General features: G+C 32.6%; 2 protein-coding genes and 2 non-coding genes across 6 annotated transcripts; all 4 read right to left on the minus strand.

Moving 5' to 3' along the window:
* Positions 1-701: 701 nt before the first annotated feature.
* Positions 702-2912, minus strand: LOC108319378 (urease accessory protein G). 3 transcript variants are annotated; one of them, XM_052874481.1, is made up of 7 exons: positions 2545-2908; positions 2411-2471; positions 2113-2314; positions 1713-1834; positions 1502-1606; positions 1103-1152; positions 702-917 (listed from the first exon to the last, which is right to left on the minus strand). In XM_052874481.1, exons 1-6 carry the CDS (start codon positions 2811-2813, stop codon positions 1114-1116), a joined length of 798 nt encoding a protein of 265 aa, XP_052730441.1. In that variant the 5' UTR covers positions 2814-2908; the 3' UTR covers positions 702-917; positions 1103-1113. The 3 variants fall into 3 exon arrangements, 2 of the variants coding, with proteins under 2 accessions (XP_052730441.1, XP_017405979.1); XR_008247657.1 differs by lacking the exon at positions 1103-1152 and having other exon boundaries at positions 1709-1834; positions 2545-2905; XM_017550490.2 differs by lacking the exon at positions 1103-1152 and having other exon boundaries at positions 2545-2912.
* A 6030-nt stretch (positions 2913-8942) lies between these two features.
* On the minus strand, positions 8943-18918 carry LOC128195061 (uncharacterized). Its single transcript, XM_052872107.1, has 4 exons — positions 18863-18918; positions 18614-18705; positions 9447-9545; positions 8943-9283 (listed from the first exon to the last, which is right to left on the minus strand). Exons 1-4 carry the CDS (start codon positions 18916-18918, stop codon positions 8943-8945), a joined length of 588 nt encoding a protein of 195 aa, XP_052728067.1.
* Positions 18106-18189, minus strand: TRNAL-CAA (transfer RNA leucine (anticodon CAA)). Its single transcript has one exon. It is a non-coding gene; the product is annotated as a tRNA-Leu (tRNA).
* TRNAR-ACG (transfer RNA arginine (anticodon ACG)) lies at positions 18295-18367 on the minus strand. The gene has a single exon. It is a non-coding gene; the product is annotated as a tRNA-Arg (tRNA).
* Positions 18919-20394: the final 1476 nt, after the last annotated feature.

Consider the following 20394-nt stretch of genomic DNA (forward strand, 5'->3'; position numbering starts at 1 on the left):
CTTCATCTTGATCAGTTCTTCAGGCACTTCAGCTGGCTTCATGATTGAACACACCACAATTCCATCAGGTGTTTGTGAGGATCTTTTCCAGCCAGTCCATAAAATTTAGGTAACAAATGTATTAGGCCTGATGTTAATTCATAACTGATTGCGCCTTCCTGCAATTGTGGCAGCAGTACGAACAAAGGTTTGCATCCAATATCTGGATTAGCCAACTCCTTCAAAGTTCTCTCCATTTTCAGCTATCTTTTCAAATTCAGATTGATCGGTTTCTTAGTTGGATGAAGTTGTATCTACGATCAGGTGATTCTCCTATTTTTAATTTTAAAATTTTGTGACTAGTTTTTAAGTTTCGGTAACATAAATTTTTTAAATGTTAAAAATTATTGAATAAATTTTGGTAAATTTAAATTGCAAGATATTACAAAGAAATACACAATATGATTAATCAATCAAAAATTATTTTCGACAACTTATCCCACACATTGATATTGTTTTAGTATATTGTCGTGGTCTTCCTTCAAATTGTTGAATATATCTTGTTGTTCATGTCTTGGTTTATGACCACAACCTATGTGGGTATACTTCTTTTTTCATAATAAGTTTGTACAGATATCTTATCTTGATGTTCAACTTCCATATTGTTTGACATTTGTGTAACTCTTAAACAACAACAATCCATTTGACGACAGTAACAAAGATTAATAGGTCCAAGCAGTAACATGTCGATGAAGTTATTATGGTAACATGCAGGAACAAGAATGTTCGGGAAGTTGTTTCTCAACATGCTATCAGAATATGCGACAAAAAGAAAACAATTTTAGAAAGACACGTTAATGGAGTTTATTCCCTGTCGTTGCTTCCCACGCCTGTAAGACATGATTCACAATTTCTTCTACTCCAACCTTATGCTTCACCTGCACATACATTTGTAAATCAAGTTGAGAAGAAAAGAGGTGAAAAATTAAAGGATTGTTTGTAGTTCAAGATCATGATAAAGATGCAGATTATGAGTGATAAAAAACAGTTTGATTAGGATGCTAGAAATTGGAAAGCTGAAAAAAAGAGTCTAGTGAGGGTTGATTAAGGTGCAGCTCACAACCAGTTTTGCTATTACTTCAATGCTGAAAGGAAGTGAATGATAATTGGGATCTGTATACAAATTTGCATTAGAACACGTGCATGATGTGGAGAACTAATTATTGGTGTAAGACAACAGGTCTCAGTTTGTTTCAGCAAGGGAAAAATGCAATAAAAAACCAAAGTCAAAAAGGTAAGTCTTATAAACATTCTAACCTTAAAAAGAACATGTAAGAGAAAGCACAGAATTGCCAATAGAATGTTCACTGCTGTATATTTATTGTCACAAAGCATGCAAAAACTGGACACAGTAGGCCTAAGTGAAAAGCTGAAACTTGGATATACCATGGGGTTTAAGTGTATTACACCACAATTAAGATGTATAACACCATTGTTCCAATAAATGATGTTCTTAAATAACCTGTGCAAAGACAAATGGTCCTCCGTCTCTCATCCGCAAAGCATCCCGCTGCATGACTGCTAAATCAGCCCCAATTGCCGGAGCAAGGTCAGTCTTGTTTATCACCTGGAATAAAGTCCAACCAGTTCCACAATCATATTCTAAAATCTTGCAACAAGTATTGATGGATCTGTAACAAGAACAGTGCAAGATCTATGCAAATAGCACCTACAAGGAGATCAGCTTGTGTGATTCCAGGACCACCTTTCCTAGGAATTTTATCACCACCAGATACATCTATTATGTAAATTATGTAGTCAGCCAATTCCCTGCTAAAATTGGCAGCCAGGTTATCTGCAGAAGAAGGAAACTCAAATGAATATCCAAATCTCTTGGAATCTAAATTTAAAAAACAATCACATATCTATGAACACACATAACTAATTCATACAAACAATCGTTTAGCTTGTTCAACATCTGGTTTAATGTAAAAATCATCCAAAACATGTTAACTAGATTCTAAACATAGCAACCAAAGATCATGTATTTCTAAGAGTGAATAAACTTAATAACATGTGAGTAAACTTAATTAAATTGTAGTAATTAATTAAAAATTAGATAAAGAAAAATACCTCCCCCGGATTCACAAAGAAGTATATCTGCTTTGAAGAGGTTAGAAAGCTCCTCCAGAGGTCCAAGATTAATACTAATGTCTTCCCGAATGGCAGCATGTGGGCAGCCCCCAGTTTCCACAGCGCGTATCCTTTCTTCTGGAAGAGCTTTGTGCTTCACCAAGAATTCACCATCCTCTTTGGTGAATATATCATTAGTCACCTGAAACAAACAAGAAAGCAAAGCACATTTTTTTGGTTTTGCTTTAGTCAAAGTAAGAGTAAAATTGGAAGACAGAGAGAAGGTGGAAAAACTCACAGCAGCGAGACTGTAGTTATCCCGAAGGAATTCACAAAGGGCCAACATGAGAGCTGTTTTCCTGCATTGCCATGAAAATGAAAAAGGGTTTAACTTTTGAAGGGTTCTGCATAGACAGAGAAAGAGAAACCCACCCAGTGCCGACAGGTCCACCAATTCCGACAGTGAAGGCTCTTTCGTTGAAATTCCTGTTAAGAGGAGGGGCTCTTCTGCTGAAGAAGCCAGGAGAGTAGATGGGTTCGTGAGAATGCGGCGCCAGACCATCATGGCTGTGGTACACCCTACCATCCTTGCCTACCCATGACTTCCCCTCTCCCTTTTCACCGTCATGATCATGTTCGTGATCGTGATCATGACCATGATCATGATGGTGGTGGTGGTGATGTTCGCCGTGAGAAGCCATTGAATGTGTCTGATGCTAACTGTCACTGTGATGGACTCTGGAAATAGAAAGAAAGCCAAAGCACAAACCGCCTCCAATCCAAGCACTAAGGTCTAGTAAAATATACAGATTTTTTTTTCTTGTGTTTTTTTATGGCTGCAATTTTCCTTTAAATTTTAAGATTTCTAATATTAAATTTTAGATCAAAATTATTTTAAAAAACGGTTTTTAAATTTTGAATTTAATATTCTTTTACCATGTCACCGTATCTATGAAGTAATTCCAGTGATTTGTTTGATAAGATGTAAAAAGATTAATTGGATTTGCGACTGTTATCTTACCACCAGCAATATTAGTTTCAATTTTCTTAAATGAATATACAACTTACACTTCAAAAAAACAACTAAATTTAAAGAACTAAAATAGCTTTTAGAGAATTCTTTTTTAATCTTTCAAATTAGTGTTTAGAAATTGAAATTGTATTTTTCTAAATTTGAAAATTTAAAATATGACAATATTTCACTCTTTCTATATCATATTTATATTTTATAATTTTAAAACAAACATTAAAATAATGCATTTCAAACTAGAAAAATAGAAAAGGTGGAAAATTTATTGGACCAAAATAAAAATTTAATAAAAAGTATGGTTTATCCTATAAAAATTTTACAATTAGTTCTCATTAATTTGCATAGTTAACTGTTGTAAAACATTACTTCCTAAGGTGAAAGAATACATTTTTCACATTTAATTTATTTGTTTATATATTGAAATTTTTTTATTATTTACTAGACTTTTATTTTCTATCTGACAGATATTTGGAGATAGATAATATCATGTCATATAAAAAAATATTAATTAAAAACGCAAAGCAGATTTAAAATATGTATTGTGAAGCTTTATATTCTTACAATTTTATAATTTAATTATACTTAATTGATATTAATATAACATGTCAATTAGGTAGGTAATATTGACTCTGCCTTATCTTACTATAATTGTATAATTTTATATAAATACATTATATTTTTTTAGTCTTATCTTATATATTATTAGATTGGTTATGGAAATTCACAATCACAAAATCAGATGAAAAAAATTGTAAATTATTATAGAGTGGAAATTTAATTGTTATTTTTTGTACTATTGATGGAAGATGATCGGTGATTGCTCATGGTCGGTTTCAAAGCTCAAAGTCCAATGCTCAAACGTGAACACTGACATAGCTTGAATGAAGAAGAAGACAAATCTAAACTTTGTTTTTCTATTCTTCTTTAATTCAAATTAACACAACCAATGCCACAGTTTTGTTTGTCATGGAAATCAAACTTAAACCATACATATAAATATCACAAAAACTATCTCCAATGTACTTTTGTTTGATAAAATACTTCAAGTTGATGCTAAACTTTGTTAATACAAACTTTTAATGCTAGTTTTAAATATATTTCTTTTTATTTTGGTCGATTTTATTTAGTGTAGAAATTTTTATTTTAATATTCAATGTGATTCTAATTTTTGATAAATTTGGTTTAATTTAGTTTTTTTTTTAATTTTTTTAAACATCATCTAAATTGTTAAAGAAAAGATGAATTATGTGTCATTGGTGGTTCTTTTAATCTTTTAATTTATTATTAACTTTTAAAAAAAATTCTTAATTTAAAAAAATTGTGTATATGAAGTCAATATTATGTCACGTGGTAATATGAGTATCATATGTTAAGTCAATGTCAATATCACGTATCAGTGTCATATATTCAATGTCGTCCCAATTTTTATTAATTTTGTTCAATTTAGTCTTAAATTTTATTAATGTTGTTCGATTCAGTCCTAACTTTAAATTTTGGAAGGAAAAATCTTCATTATTTGTAAATGAAAAATTCTTCATTATTTTTAGGCTTAATAGCTTATTTTGTCCACAGGTGAGTTGCGTCAATTAGGTCTCTCCTTTTAAAAAAGTGTCAATTGCATCCCTACTTGGTAAAATTTGCCTCAATCAAGTCCCTTCCGTTAAATACTCACAAACGGTGTTAAAAAATTTTTCTCTCTCTTCTGCTTTTTTGTGCAAAGCAGTTTGTCAGTACTTTTTTCTCTACAACTCTAGGTAAAGTGATACAAAATAAGTTCCACTATGATGTCTCTCAATGTTGTCTCTGCACACCAAAATTTGTCTCTCACCAAACCCTATGCAGTTCCACTCCACTATGCCCACCTCCAACCCAATTCCCCGCACCTCGCTTATTAGCTTCTAGTTGCAGAATTGTTCTCTATGCACTGACCAAGTAATCATGGGGACGCCACAACTTAGTCTCCATGGTGGAATTCCACCCGCAATGGCTCAAGAATGCTCCAACGGCATGGTGGTTCAGGATAACCAACTATGGAGCCCACCCCCTGATAACCATCCCCTTCTCTGCATTCCTCTCTTCAAACCCCTAGAGCATCCACTTCTCCTTCTCTTCCTCACTCTCCTCCTTCCCCTTCTTCTCCGGCACCACCCATATGAACCCATGACCCGACGCTTCAATCCCTTATGCAATCTCGTAAAGTTGTTTATCCGGGAAATGACAAAGGCTCCCAAAGCATATGTACACTATAACACACGTAAGGCATGATAGTAATGAAGTGGGTGAATCGGTTGCACATAGTGGCCGAGTGTCTCTGATGTTGCACCGAACGACAGAGTGTCATGCCGAGAGGAAGGACCGAACGACAGAGTGTCAAGCCGAAAGGAAGGAAGGGGAATTTTGCACCGAACGACAAAGGATCGTTGCACATGAGAGGAGGGAGAATATAAAATTGTGTGATTTCATTATGGAATGAGTAACTTGTGGTATGGTCTCCCTCTCTGCAATTACCTTCTCTCTGATCATTCTTCTCTGATTAAAAATATTAGCGTTAAAGAAACTAAAATAGTTTTTAAGTAGAGAATCAAAATCAAATTCATTCCAAATTTCTCAGATTAAAAACATCAATTAAACACTTTCTTTCATACACAAGAGAGATAAAAATAAAATTACACAATAAAATAAGTAATATAACATAGTGAAATGGATAAAAAATGATAATAAATGAAAAAGAAAAGCACCAAAGACCTTGGGTATAAAGCAATCATTTGGTGATTTTTTTTTTTAAATATTAAGATGCTAAATGATAAAGAAAAAATAATTTTTTTTACGGAAATGAATTGATACTTTCTAAAGGGTGAAGTAATGGAATAATTCACCAACCTATATATAATATATTATATTTTGTATCACTTTACCCAAAGCTGCAGAGGAAAAAGTACTTTGCACAGAAAAGCAGAAGAGAGAGAAAAAAAAATAACAATGTACGTATTTAACGGAAGGATCTTGATTGAGGCAAATTTTATCAAGTAGAGATGCAATTGAAACTTTTTTAAAAGGAGGGACCTAATTGACACAATTCACCATAATTGGGGACAAAATAAACTATTAAGCCTTATTTTTAAAATTAAAAGCAAAGTTTTCATTATTTTTATAATTAGAAGGAAAATTCTTCATTATTTTTAAAATGAAAAGGAAAATTTTTCATTGTTTTTAAAATTAGAAGAAAAATTCCTCATTATTTTTAGGTTTAATTGCTTATTCCCCAAATTCAGTGGTTAGTGTCAACTTCATGCTCCTTTTAAAAAAGGCTCAATTTCGTCACCGCTTGCACCAAAAAAATATAATCCATTAAGTTGGTAGAAAAAGAGTTAAATGTTTGATAATGTGACAAAGAAGTGTGCAGTTTTTTCTCTCTCCTCTACTCTTCGTACAATGCGCCTAAAAGTAACAGATACATTACCCCTAGTGCTGATGTACTTTGCATTGACAAAACACGATTTTTGTTCTAATAAGCATATAACTTAAACTTTTGTAATACTTTTTATATTGATTTTATGTTAGTAAACTATATATTATATTAAAATATATTTAGGGATTGAGAAAATAATAATAATGTTTTTAAATTTATGGTTCAATTCTAAATAGAATTAATGTGGAAAATAATTTATAGGTTTAGAAAGTGAATATGTATGAAAAAATTTAAATGGTAGATTTTTAAAAAATACAAAGGATAGAGTATGTGCAAAAATATAGAGTAGGCTTTCTAAAAATACAAAAGAAAAACTATGAAAAATATGTAGAGTAGACTCGTTAAACATGCAAATCAATGCATGGACATATTGATCTAATATGTAATGTTAGAGTCATTTAATTCGTCCATTGATAGACTCGTCAAATATACATCTCTAGATTCGTATAATCAATGTATGTTTAGGCTCGTCTAATATGTATTACAGACTCGTTTAATCAATGACTGGGCAAACTTGTCAAATGTTAATAGACTCATTTAATTTGTGTATGAATAAACTTGTCTAATGTATATTGTTAGACTTATCTAACAAGTTTATAGACGGACTTGTCTAATGTTTTTTGTTAAATTCATTTAATCTGTGTATGGAATGAGTCATTTAGTCAGTTAATGGACACAATAATCTAATGTGTATTAATAGACTCGTCTAATTTATTTATGGATAGACTTTTCTAATGTGCATTGTTAGACTCATTTAATCAATATATGAATAACTCATGTAATATGTACTAATAAACTAGTCTAATCAATGCATCAAAAGATTCATTGAAATTTTTTTGCTATACTAATCTAATCAATTAATTCCTAGACTCATATAATATCTTTTGTTATACTCGTCTAATCAACATATGAACTAATTTTTTTAATATTTTTGGTTATACTCATTTAATTAATGTATGAACAGTCTCATCTAATATGTATTATTAAACTCATGTAATGTTTTTTATTATACTTGTATAAGCAATGAGTGGACAAACTCATCTATATTTTTAGATCCGTCTAATTATTTCACTATACTTGTCTAATTAATGTTTGAATAGACTCGTCTGATGAGTATTGCAAAATTCAACTAACTAGTGAATGAACACAATAATCTAATGTGTATTAATAGGCTCTTCTAATATGTGTATAGATAAACTTGCCTAATGTATATTGTTAGACTTGTCTAATCAATATATGAATGACTCATTTAATGTATATTGCAAGACTCATCTAATCAATACATCGACATACTTGTCTAACTTTTTTCTTTACTCATCTAATCAGTGCATTCATAGACTTGTCTGTAATTTTTGTTATATTTATCTAATTAACGTATTAAATGACTTGTCTAATATTTTTTTGTTATACTCGTCTAATAACTATGTGGACATTCTCATCGAATATGTATTGTTAGACTCATATAATTGTTTTGCTATATTCTTCTAATTAGTGTATGGAAAGACTTGTATAGTGTGTATTGTTAGACTCGTCTAATCAATACATCGACAAACTCATTTAATATATATTGATAGACTTGTATAATCAGTATATGGATATACTTGTATAACATATATTACTAGACTCATCTAATTAATGTATATTTAAACTTGTGTAATGTGTATTGCAAGACTCGTCTAATTAATAAGTGTAATAAATATATTAGGTTTAAATCCTTGGATGGTCCTCATATTTGTATGGGAATTTCAAGTGGGTCTCCTATTTGCAACTGTCTCAATTGGGTCATAATATTTGAAAAATTGAGCCAATTTTTCTCTATCCGTTAAGTTGTCACAGACAACGTTAATTGGTGCTGACGTAGTACACAAATATTATGTTGATGTGTAATTATTATATTACGTGGAATTTGTTATTTAAATAAAGAGTGTTTGACGTGGCAACCAAATGTAATTGTTTATTTAGATATTTGTTTAGACATTTTTACTGAAATAAGATTAGAGAAAAATAATAAAGGGTTTGGTCACTACGAGAAGAGGAATTGGAATCCTAGAGAAGACAAGACAATCAGCTGCATTCTACCAATCCCAAACCCATTAGGGTTTTTCTCCTCTCGCACCAGATCAATTGGTCTTTGCATCCTCCACTTGAATCCAAAGGGAACCAGAGGAACCCCAGAAGCCTCATCTCCTCCGCTCATGCGCGTCTGCCTCAACCTCAACCCAACCGGCCGCTGTCGTTGTTCACTGTTGGAGGCATCGTCGGCCATGGCGTTGAGTCCTCCCTTCTCCTTCTTCTCTTTGCGCGTGAGAGAGAAGCTCTCTCATTCCTCCGTCAATCGCCTCTTAAGCTAGCCTGGCCACCGCGAGCCAAGGCGCCACCAGCGCCGCCGGTCACTGCGTCATCCCATTTGGACGACAAAGTCTGCCTGTTGTTGAAAGGAAACAAAGCAAAACCAACCTTCTTGCAGGCAGCACTCGTATGCAAAGGAACTCGCTCCGAACACCAACCCTTTTGCATAGCAGCACATGCGTAAAGATAATTAGGCGTTCCAAGACTCGAAAAATTGGCAGAGCAAGAACCCAACCTTCGAGAACAAAAAATGCTCTTCTTCATGGCCCCTAATCCCAAACGAGGCGAAGAAACATTGCCATTTCCAATGGCATTGTTCAGATCTAACGAAGTAGGCCTTCACTGATCGTGCTTCTTCAATAACGCCTCAGATCTTGATCTTCGATTTTGACACTCTTTAAGCAACAAATAAAAAAGTAAAAATAACATAATAAAATAAACCAAAATGCTTGAATTGGGAAGTTGAAATTCTAGTAGGTTTGGTACCTTTGAGAGCCAGAGTAAAAGAGTTCCTGGCAGAATCAAATTCCAAGGGTTGATTTCCATCCTCAGTGTCACCATCGTCACTATCTTCTTCCTTTTGGACTTCAATACAGAAAGTACATCAAAAAAACAACAGAGTCTGTGAGTCCAAGAGTTTGAGGAAGTCGAAGCAGTTGTAGTTTGGAGTTTTGGTGGTTGTCGTCATTCATTTTAGTTACGTTCTCCCGATTGGTTATCTCAAATCATATATATCTTCAATTTTTACTTAAAAAAATATTGTACAAAATAAATCCAACAGAAGAATCATCTCAAGCGAAGTTCCCACCGCAACCGGTGACCGGCGGTGAGGCCCATGGCCTGACTGGATGAAGAAGGCACGGTGATTAATGGTTTTCGAATTCTAAATCCCTAATTCCCTTTTCAATTCACTCTTTCCCTTACCCTTTTCAATCCGTAATCTATTATTTTGACATAAACCAATTCAACTTTGTCATATCATAATCCTTTAATTTAAATAAAAATTTCACATAATCAAACAATGCACATCAAGATAAACACGTCAGCTCCTTTTAACGCCATTTGTGAAAACTTAACGAATAGGATAAAATTTGCTCAATTTTACAAATATTTGGACACAATTAAGATAGTTGCAAATACGAGAACTCACTTGAGATTTCCCAATAAATATGAGAACGATTAGAGAGTTTAAACCAATATATTATAATTTAATATAAAAATCACGAATGTAATTTTTTGTAAGACAATTATTGCATGACATTTTTTTATATGATATTATAATCAGTTTGTCTTATAAATAAATATATATTAGATTTTAAATGATATTATTTAAAAAAAAAGTAAAATATATTTTTCTAAATTTTATTTTAATAAAATAACTAAGTAATTAGAAATAAAAAAAGGATAGAATTAAAAATGAAAAAAAATAGCATAAAAAAATTAAAATATTTTAAATATAAATTTTTGTGTGAGATAAAATTATCACATAACAATTTTTTTATATGACATTGTAAACAATTTTTATTAGAGTTAAATATGTTTTTGGTCCCATAATGTAAAAATTGGAATTAGTCTATCTTTGAAACTTTGACCCAATTTAATTCCTTAACTTTAAAAATGTGTGGATTTAGTCATTTTAACCAAGTTATGTTAAGTATATTTGAGGTTAATATCTTTTCATGATAGCATTTGAGTTGTTTATATTATTGAACACATATTTGTTTCAATTTTAGTTGAGAAATGCATTTGAAACTTTAAATAAACTTAATAAAATTTGGTTAAAATGACTAAATTTACGCTATTCTAAAGATTACGGACTAAATTAGTCCAACATTTCAAAGAGAGACTAATTCCAATTTTCACTTAAGGTTAAGAGATCACAAATATATTTAACCATTTTCATTATTAATAAATACATTTTATTTTTTAAAAATAATATTATATTTAGATATAAAAGTAAAATATATTTTTCTAAATTTAATTTTATCAAACAGTCAAGTAATTAAAAATCATAAAAGAATAAATGAAAAATAAAAAAAGATAGTATAAAAAATAATTAATACTTTAAATATAATTTATTCTTTAATAAAAGGATAAAATTAAGAATGAAAAAAATAACATATTAAAAATTTAATAATTTGAGTATAAGTTATTCTTTAATAATTTATTAAATGATCAATTAATTATAAATGTATAAAATTAAGAACTAAAAAATAGTATAGAAATATATTTTTAATTTTAGGGTAAATTATTTTAAAATGAAATAAATGGATAAAAGAGTAAAATAACTTTTCTGCACTAAAAGATTAACTTTTTGAACCCTTGTCAACCAAATAGACACACACACACATATATATATATATATATATATATATATATATATATATATATATATATATATATATATATATATATAATAAACTAAACTTTTGAGTATCTTATTTTCTTTTGATAACATGGGTGATATTTTCAAGTGGTGACAACTATCATAAGTGAATTCTTGTTCATGTGGGTTGTATGGTTATTGACTATAGTAAAAGAGAAGTTATCAATTATTACTAAGACCAACCTCCAAAAGTAGTATGAAAATGAAAAAGGTCAAATTGTCACTATGTAATGTTGTTAAAGATCAACATTTTTGTCATATGAGATTTTATTGACAAACTAATCAAGGATTTATTAAAGACAATAAAGGAGCAATTTGTTACCTCTAATAAATCTCTTACTAACACTTATAATAATAAATCTCTTACTAACACTTGTAATAATAAATCTCTTACTAACACTTGTAATGCAATTTTCATTGATAAAGTTCATTAAGATTATAGTAGTATGTGATCATATCATGCACATAAGGGATATCGTGATTCAATTGAAAGCATTGGAGATTATAATGTTTGACTCTTTCTCGGTGCACTATATTATGTATATTTTGCCTAGTGTTTATGTTTCATTTTAAATCCTCCTATAGATAAATGGTTAATTATGAATTATTAACTATGTGTCTTCAATAAGAGGAAATGTAACTAATGAAAAAAGTAGAGAAAGTGAACTTGACTAGGTAAGTTAAGAGTAAGAAGAATCAAGTAAATCACAAAAGAAAAATTATTGCTCAACCATTCATAAAGAATGAGTCAAAGTTTTTCTTTAGTAAAAAGAAATAACACACCGTAAAAAATGGAAGACTTTGCATTTATTTTTGTTTGTTGTGTTTTGACGATGAAAAACACATTCTCCCACATAGCAAAAGACAATGACAATTCTTACAACTTTTTCCAAGTTTCTTTAAAAAAAAACTTGAAACTTGCTTATCAAATAAATAAGGTTGCCTGGAGAAGAATTAGGGGAATATTGTTGTAATAATGTTAGATTATTGCAAAAGAAAAACGTTGGATTGCAACGTTCAAAACTTTAATTGCCAATAACGTTTAAATTCATTTTATTAAGTGCTCCAACGGTAAAATATTTAATGGCTTTTATTGTCTTTTATTGATTTTATTCTTTCCTAACTCTATAAATAGAGAGTTTTTCTCATTCCAAAAACACACAAAAAGCAGTCTTCTCTCCTTCTCCTTTCTTCTTTTCCTCTTTTAAAATTGTTATGGGTTTATTTTATACTCTTTTTAGAGATCCTTGCTAGTTCTAATATCCTCAGAGATATTCTGGGAAGTTCCTGTTGTATCTTGGGGGACTTGCGCAATACACCGCGGATAAGTCCTTAAGGACAGTGAATCTACACGCCTCAGGAAATATTGTTCGTGATTATGTCAGCTTTTATACAACAATCTTAAGGACTTATGGCTGACATCAACAACTCAATCCCGGAGGATCAAAACTTTGTTTTCAGAACTCAAACGATATTTGCAAAACCTATAACTTCCAGAGGCTGCCAAGGTGCTTGCAGCTGATCGCATTTGTAAGGACCGCTGATGAAGACGAAGAAGATGAGGTACTTGAGTAAATTTTCGTATACTTTACCTACAAAGGGAAAAGCACAACCAGGTATTTTCTCGTTTACCAATTTTAAAAAATATTTTTAAAATTGTCGGGGTGTAGGTAATTTTACTTAATTACTCGAAAAAATAAATTTTGGCTTTTCACTTAATGATAGTGATAGTATTCTAAATTTGAAAATGGTGATTGTGTCATTATATGTTTGTATGTGGATGACATGCTAAATTTTGGTACACGCAATGAGATTGTCGCTAGAACTAAATTGTTTCTAGGATCAAACTTTGACATGAAAAACATGAGTGAAGCCAATGTGTTTTTTAGGTATTAGAATCATAAGGAAGAGAGATAATATATTACTATCCCAAGAACAATATATTGAGAAACTTCTTAAGAAGTTTAGGTTTTATGACCTAAAACCAGTGAGTAACCCTTATGATGCTAATTCTAAATTAATGACAAATAGAGGAGAATCGTTATCTCAATCTCAGTATGCCCAGATAATTGGGAGCTTACTGCACTTGATGAGCTTTTCTAGACCTGATATTGCTTATGCAGTAGGTAGATTGAGTAGATACACTCAATGTCCAAATCAAGAACATTGGGATGCACTTGCTAGCCTTATGAGATACTTAAGAGGTTCAATGGATTATGCCATTGAATACAGTGAATTTCTCGATGTACTAGAAGAGTACATTGATGCTAACTGGATCTCTGATTCAAATGAGACAAAATCCACTACTGGTTATGTATTCACACTTGGGGGTAGTGCGATTACATGGAGATCAACCAGACAAACAATTAAGATCAACAATGAAATATGAGTTTGTCGCTCTTGAGATGGCTGATAGTGAGGCTGAGTGGTTGAAAAACTTCTTAGCAAACATTCCACTAGGAATGAAACCAACCCCATTGGTGTCAATACACTGTGATTGCTAATCGGCAATAGCTATAGCTAAAAACAAGAATTACAATGGAAAGAATAGAGACACAATTTGGTGAAGCAATTGCTAAAGAGTGAAACTATTCCCATTGATTATGTGAAGTCAAAACAAAATCTAGCAGATCCTCTGACAAAAATCATGGGAAGACAAATGATATTAGAAACATCGAGGGGAATGAGACTTAAGCCACTTGCAAACAAACAAGTGATGGTAACCCAACCTTTGTGATTGGAGATCCCATGAATAAGGTTTATATGGGTAAAAACAAGTCACTTGTTAGTTCTGATAGCACTAAATTGATTTTAATCAATTATGTCCATTCCTATGGTGTGTGTGAAAGTGCTAGAGACTGCATTATTGAGAGGTTAAACTTTGTTATTAAAATTCTATGTGGTGAAAGAATTTTAGTTTAAACAAAGTTTTTAATGATTTTCATATCCCTTATGGGTGGTGTATGATTTGCAGCATGCACTTGATGAAATCACCTATATCAGTGTCGAGTAGGGCCGCTTGCATGAGATCTTGGCATGATCTCTAAAGCACTCATGAATATCGGGCACGCGCATGGCCTATTAAGCGCAACACAACGATAACAAGGATTGTGGGGGTGTATTGTGATTGAGAAACCTCTAACACACGTCAAGTGTCTTTGGTTCATATAGCTTGATATACTAACTACACTGTGTGTTAAGTATTTCAATCTAAGACTGGTTCATATAGCTTGCTATACCAGGTCTGATGCATTACATCCTATGAGACCCAGAATAGAAGTTTCTTATCTGTCTTTTAGTATTTGAACTATTTGAGAAAAGACCTTTTATTTCAACTTTCTTTGGCAATAAGTGAGGGATTGTTGTAATAATGTTAGATTATTGCAAAAGAAAAACGTTGGATTGCAACGTTCAAAACTTTAATTGCTAATAACGTTTAAATTCATTTTATTAAGTGCTCCAATGGTAAAATATTTAATGACTTTTATTGTCTTTTATTGATTTTATTCTTTTCTAGCTATATAAATAGAGAGTTTTTCCCCATTCCAAAAACACACAAAAAGCAGTCTTCTCTCCTTCTCCTTTCTTCTTTTCCTCTTATAAAATTATTCTGGGTTTATTTTATACTCTTTTTAGAGATCCTTGCTAGTTCTGATATCCTCAGAGATATTCTGGGAAGTTCCTGTTGTATCTTGGGGGACTTGCGCAATACACCGCGGATAAGTCCTTAAGAATAGTGAATCTACACCTTAGGAAATATTGTTCGTGATTATGTCAGCTTTTTACAACAAATATTACTCTCATTTATATCCTTAAGAAGAATAAAAGCATATAAGCAATTCAAATTATCATCCATCAACAGGTAAGTCTTACAAGAGACATGAGGTCTTATTTATAGATGTCTAGACTCCTTGCACCTAATTATACAAAAAAGAAATGTGGTACATAAGCTTAAAGTGGATGTCCCAAAGTAATAAATCAATGCTTTAATTAAACTTATTGGTTGTTTCTCTCAAGTGATATGAAACTTTTGTACTTCAAGTCTTCTTCTTCATGACTTGGTTATATTTGCTTCAATTTTTTCATGGTCTTGGACATCCAAACAAAGCTCAATTGATGCCCAAACCCATACAACTTTCCACATAATTCAACAAAAATACAAACTAAATATACATATATACAATTTGTACAATACTGAGAAAAAAGAAAAAAGTTCCTAATAGCATACTCTATAAAGTAGAGGAATCTTCTTTGAGATTTCTTCTTCAATTCTTCTAGCCATGAACCTTGTTAGGGTCCAATGTGATGCTCTCAAATTGTCCTCCATCAATATATGTATCTTTAGTTCCAATGATATACTTTGGATGACTTTAAAGTTTTTAAGATTAAAGTAAGCTACAATATGGAAAACAAGTCAATATTTAACATCAAATCAAGATGAAGATACTAAGGTACATACATTTAAGATAAACAAGCACCTCATTTGATTCTCTAAATTATAATGGTGTAACAAAATGAAGAAATAAAACATTAAGAGAAGAAACTAAACTCTATAACTATTAATAGTATTTCATTGAATATGTTGTTGAAAAGTTTAAATTACACAAAAATAAAAAATAGTGATTGAAATATCAATTACTACTTAGACAAAAAATCAATCACTAATTAATGGATTTTACCATTGATTTTGTGACCGATTCAATGACTAATTTAGTAACAAATTATGTGATTGATTTTGTGACTAATAGTGATTGAATTTTAAACGTTTTAGTAACTGATATATAATTACAAATTCGGTCACTAATAGTAATTTTTCAGAAATAAAAATATATCTTGTATTTATACACATTTTCAAACATTATATCTGTATAACATTTGAAACATAAAATATTTTATAAATTTATTGTTAAATAATAATAGATTAGAATATATTTTTCATGTATCTAAGTTAAAACAAGTAATGATGTAAAAGAAAAGGGTAAGCATGATAAAAACATGTTACATATTTCAGAACCAATCTCTGTCAGTCTATTACTTGAGAACAAACTATGAATAATTTGATTTCTTCTGTTTGTTTAGATGAAGATGTAATGAGCTTTTGAAATGACTTGGAATTTAATATGTCAATACAGTGTTACAAGTTTGCGACCTGACCTGTGGAACATAGCAATTGCATGATATTGGCAGTCCTTAAAGTATCAGAACTTAGCAATTTGTTAACTTTTAGGATGAATCTTGGGCTTCGACAATGTGATTTTGATTTTCATGCGGACAAATTTTCATTTTCTTTATCGCAGTTTACAAGTGATTTTAACTTCAGGGAAATGGAACATAGCACTAAAGAAAATATACAGTATAAATAGGAAAATAATCTACATAAAAAATGCATGAAGCATATGACATAATTAACACTGAAGACGGATATGGCCTTCATCTGATTAGTCTAAAATCAACTATTATTTCTGTTTTAGTAAGATCGAGAATTACACTTTGACATTTTAAATCAGTCACTTCTATTTACTTTATTTCACTTTTTTTTATTGTTTTCTATAAAAAAATCTAAGAACAACAAGTACTTGTTAAAGAAACTCTAACGTTCAAGGTAGTTTTCAATTACCGATCGATTATCATAGTTAACTTTTAAATGTCGAATAAATATAATTACTTACTTTTTTATCTTACCTTTGTATTTTCAAAGTGTTCTAAGCTTGTTTTCTATTTTATTAATTGAATTACGAGATCTTTGATGTATTATGAATCTTTGATGTATTACGGACCGAACGGTTGCAAAATTGTTATTGACTGTTCGGTTAGTATTGTACAAGTATTGATTGTTCGGTTAGTATTGTACGAGGATTGCAAAAGTTAACTTTATATGTATTTGACCGACTGAGTGACATGTACCAATCAGTGTATACGTTACAATTTCTAATTTTATAGTAATCATTAGTCTAACATTTAAAAAAATATCTCTTGAAAACTTCTTCCAACAACTTTTATGAATTAAGGCACAAATTTAGATTCAATTTCTACTATAACTTTAAGCATACATGAAAAAAGAAAAAAAAGGAGATTTTTTATAAATTTTAAACAAATTTTGATAAATTTAAGATACAATTTGACTAAAACACCTCAAACATTTATACAAAATTAATAAAAATATTCTGTTTATGATAATGTAATATAATATTATAATTAAGCTAAAGTAAAATAAAATATCATATAAAATCTTATAAAAGATTTAAAGTAGAGATACTATAGATACAAAAATAATTAGCATGTTATCACGATCGCGTATTTTAATTTTGGTTAAATATGTTTTTGTTATTTAATTTTTTTCCAAATTGTACTTGTAATTTTCAAAATAACAAATTGATGTCCTGCCATTTAATATTACTGTTATATGTTTAGTTTCTTATCTTCTAAAAGTTTCATTCTTCGAATCTCCTTTGTTAAAGAATAAAACAAATTATTTGTAGTCCTTCAACATCTCTAACCTTTTCACCAATTTTTTATTTTATTGGTCATAATCTCCCAGCTATGTGTCTTTAATTTTAGTCGCTTCCAATTTACAATAATATTTTTGTTTAAAAAACATCTTTAGGGCACTCTAAGGTATTATAATTTTCATAAAATTTTATAAATTTACATTTTCGGGTTCTTAAATTGTCATACTAATTTTTTTTTCAAAAAAATTAAAATATTGCGAATCAACCATACTTATATGTTAATTTTGACAATAAAAAAATATTAAGAAAATGTCAGAAGTGGGATTTGAACCCACGCCCTCTTTCGAAGACCAGAACTTGAGTCTGGCGCCTTAGACCACTCGGCCATCCTGACTTTGATGTTTAAAATTATGTATACAGCTTAATCATTTATTTAACACAATCTAAAACCTTTTATTAAAATGCAAAATATGAATTATCAAAATGTCTTGTAAAGGAACGACTCCGCTGGGGATCGAACCCAGAATCTCTGGTTCCGTAGACCAGCGCCTTATCCATTGGGCCACGGAGTCATTGTTGATCACATGACCATAAATTATTTTATTTAAACGTAATTGCTAATTTTTCAATAGAAGAAATTGCCCTGAAATAATCTGGAATCGAAATGTTTAAGTTTGACCTCGGACTTTCAAAAGTATTAAAGTTTGAGGAACTCTTTAGGAGTTTTTTTGTAGGTTTATTAGTAAATGGAGTTGTTTCGGATGTGAGGGGTTGTGCTCTTCCAACGTCTTCACGTCTTCTCCTGCTTGTGTTCGTACGTCTGATCCTCTGTTCTCGCTCTTCGATTTTCTTCTCAGTCCGCGGGTGGGAGACCTGCGAAAGATTCTTCGATGCCAAAGTCAATTGAGAGCTATGGCATTTTTCTCAGACAGTAATAATTGTGTAGTAAATGCAACCTATCTACCACTCATCCTGGATCTGTATTTATAGTTTTCGCTATGGGCTTGGGATTAGTGAAAAGTTAATCACGGCCTAATTTAGCCCAATAGCTTTTAACCCCTACTTACCTTAAGCTAAGTTGATTAGTAACGCGGTCGGCCGTCCTCACGGGTCTTATCCTCATGATCGGCTGGCCTTGACGGGTCCACGGCCTGGGCGGCCGGCTTCGGGCGAGTCTTGATTATGGGCACACGGGCGTCCGCCCTACCATGCCTACCTTTCCCAACAGTAAGTGATTATGGGCACACAAGCGTCCGCCCTACCATGCCTAACCCTTCCCAACAGTAAGTAGAAGTGTAGTTTCCTGGGTCCCATACGGTGATGTGGGCGGCCGGTCCGTTTGGTAGTCCAATGACGTGGATGTCCTTCCGTGCGACGTCCGGTCCCTGCTGGTATACAAGCCCCCCAAGCCCTAGTGCACGTAGGACTTCGAGTGCGGCGTGGCGTGGGCTAGCGGTCCGTAGTTGGGCCGGATCTGGTGGGCTTTTGAGTTTGGACTTTTGGCGGGAAAACACGTGGTGCATCCATACTAGAGGAAGGGGAAACGGCTTCAAATCTGGAGTGTTGGTCGCGTTGGATCTGGACGGCACAGATGCCTTCAACGGTTACAAAAAATTTTCTATAAATAGTGGATGGGAACAGTGTCATTTTCACTTCTCTCCGTTTCATTCAAGATTTGAAATTCTTTTTCCCTCAGGTAATAAATGGCCGTTGTCCATACTGAGTCTAGTTCTGAGTCGTCGGGCGGAGTCCGAGGGGGGTCGGCAAGGAGTGGCGGCGATTCTCCAAGTTTAATTTCTTCTCGTTTCCTGGATGAGGGCGTCGAGTCCTCGGGGCCGGATCTGGAGGCGTCGAACACGGCGGGCGATCGGATATTCCACGGCGTGCCTCTATTCTTGTTGCAAGGCGGCGCCCGTGTAGATGGTTCTCCTTTCGAGCCGGACGGTTATGGGATAGTGGTATCTGACTAGGTTCCCTACGTCCCCGGCCTGTACGCTTCCACGTACGGCTCCCGCAAGGATCTGGAGTGGAGGGTCAACCGTACACATATTGTCCGGGATATAGAGGACTCAAGACTGATCCGGGCGGGAGTTAGTGTGAGAAACGAAAGGGTCTTCTACGAGAAGAGATCGAGCCTGGACGATTTCTTCTACGTGTACGTGAATTTCTTTACTCATCTTTTCATCCGGGTACCTATTACCAAGTTTCAAATGGTCGTCCTCCAGGAGGTTAACGTGGCTCCAGCGCAACTGCATCCTAATTCTTGGGCGGCCGTGCAAGCATTCTTTGCTATGTGCTTGGCCGTGGGCGTCACTCCCACGATTCCTATCTTCTTTCACTATTTTGAAGTCCGTCCGCCTCCCAGCGGCGGTTGGGTGTCCTTCACCTCCGTTCGGGAGAGGACACTTTTCCGCCCCTTCTCGGATTCATTCAAGAATTTCAAGCACCACTATTTTAAAGTAATCATCGACGCCGCCGGCCGCCATGAATTCCACGATGGTGAGGGGAACCCGTTGTTCCCTTTTTATTAGACGAGGGAGCCCCGAAAAATAAAGGCGTTCCCTGTGGGAGCGTTGAGTCCATCCGACCTAGAGGCCGT

This window comes from Vigna angularis, chromosome 1 (assembly GCF_016808095.1).
Source record: "Vigna angularis cultivar LongXiaoDou No.4 chromosome 1, ASM1680809v1, whole genome shotgun sequence".
Classification (NCBI taxonomy): domain Eukaryota; kingdom Viridiplantae; phylum Streptophyta; class Magnoliopsida; order Fabales; family Fabaceae; genus Vigna; species Vigna angularis.

What these genes read in the sequence shown, in the direction of transcription:
- LOC108319378 (XM_017550490.2), bottom strand. Translation starts at nt 2,813, where the DNA reads ATGGCTTCTCACGGCGAACATCACCACCACCACCATCATGATCATGGT. An exon ending in TCTTTGTGAATCCGGGGGAG is followed by an intron (nt 1,835 to 2,112) that starts GTATTTTTCTTT and finishes CTTCTTCTGCAG; the next exon opens with ATAACCTGGCTGCCAATTTT. An exon ending in TCACACAAGCTGATCTCCTT is followed by an intron (nt 1,607 to 1,712) that starts GTAGGTGCTATT and finishes ACTTTATTCCAG; the next exon opens with GTGATAAACAAGACTGACCT.
- LOC128195061 (XM_052872107.1), bottom strand. Translation starts at nt 18,918, where the DNA reads ATGAGGATAAGACCCGTGAGGACGGCCGACCGCGTTACTAATCAACTT. An exon ending in GCGAGAACAGAGGATCAGAC is followed by an intron (nt 9,546 to 18,613) that starts GTACGAACACAA and finishes TCTGTATTGAAG; the next exon opens with TCCAAAAGGAAGAAGATAGT. An exon ending in TTTTACTCTGGCTCTCAAAG is followed by an intron (nt 9,284 to 9,446) that starts GTACCAAACCTA and finishes CTACTTCGTTAG; the next exon opens with ATCTGAACAATGCCATTGGA.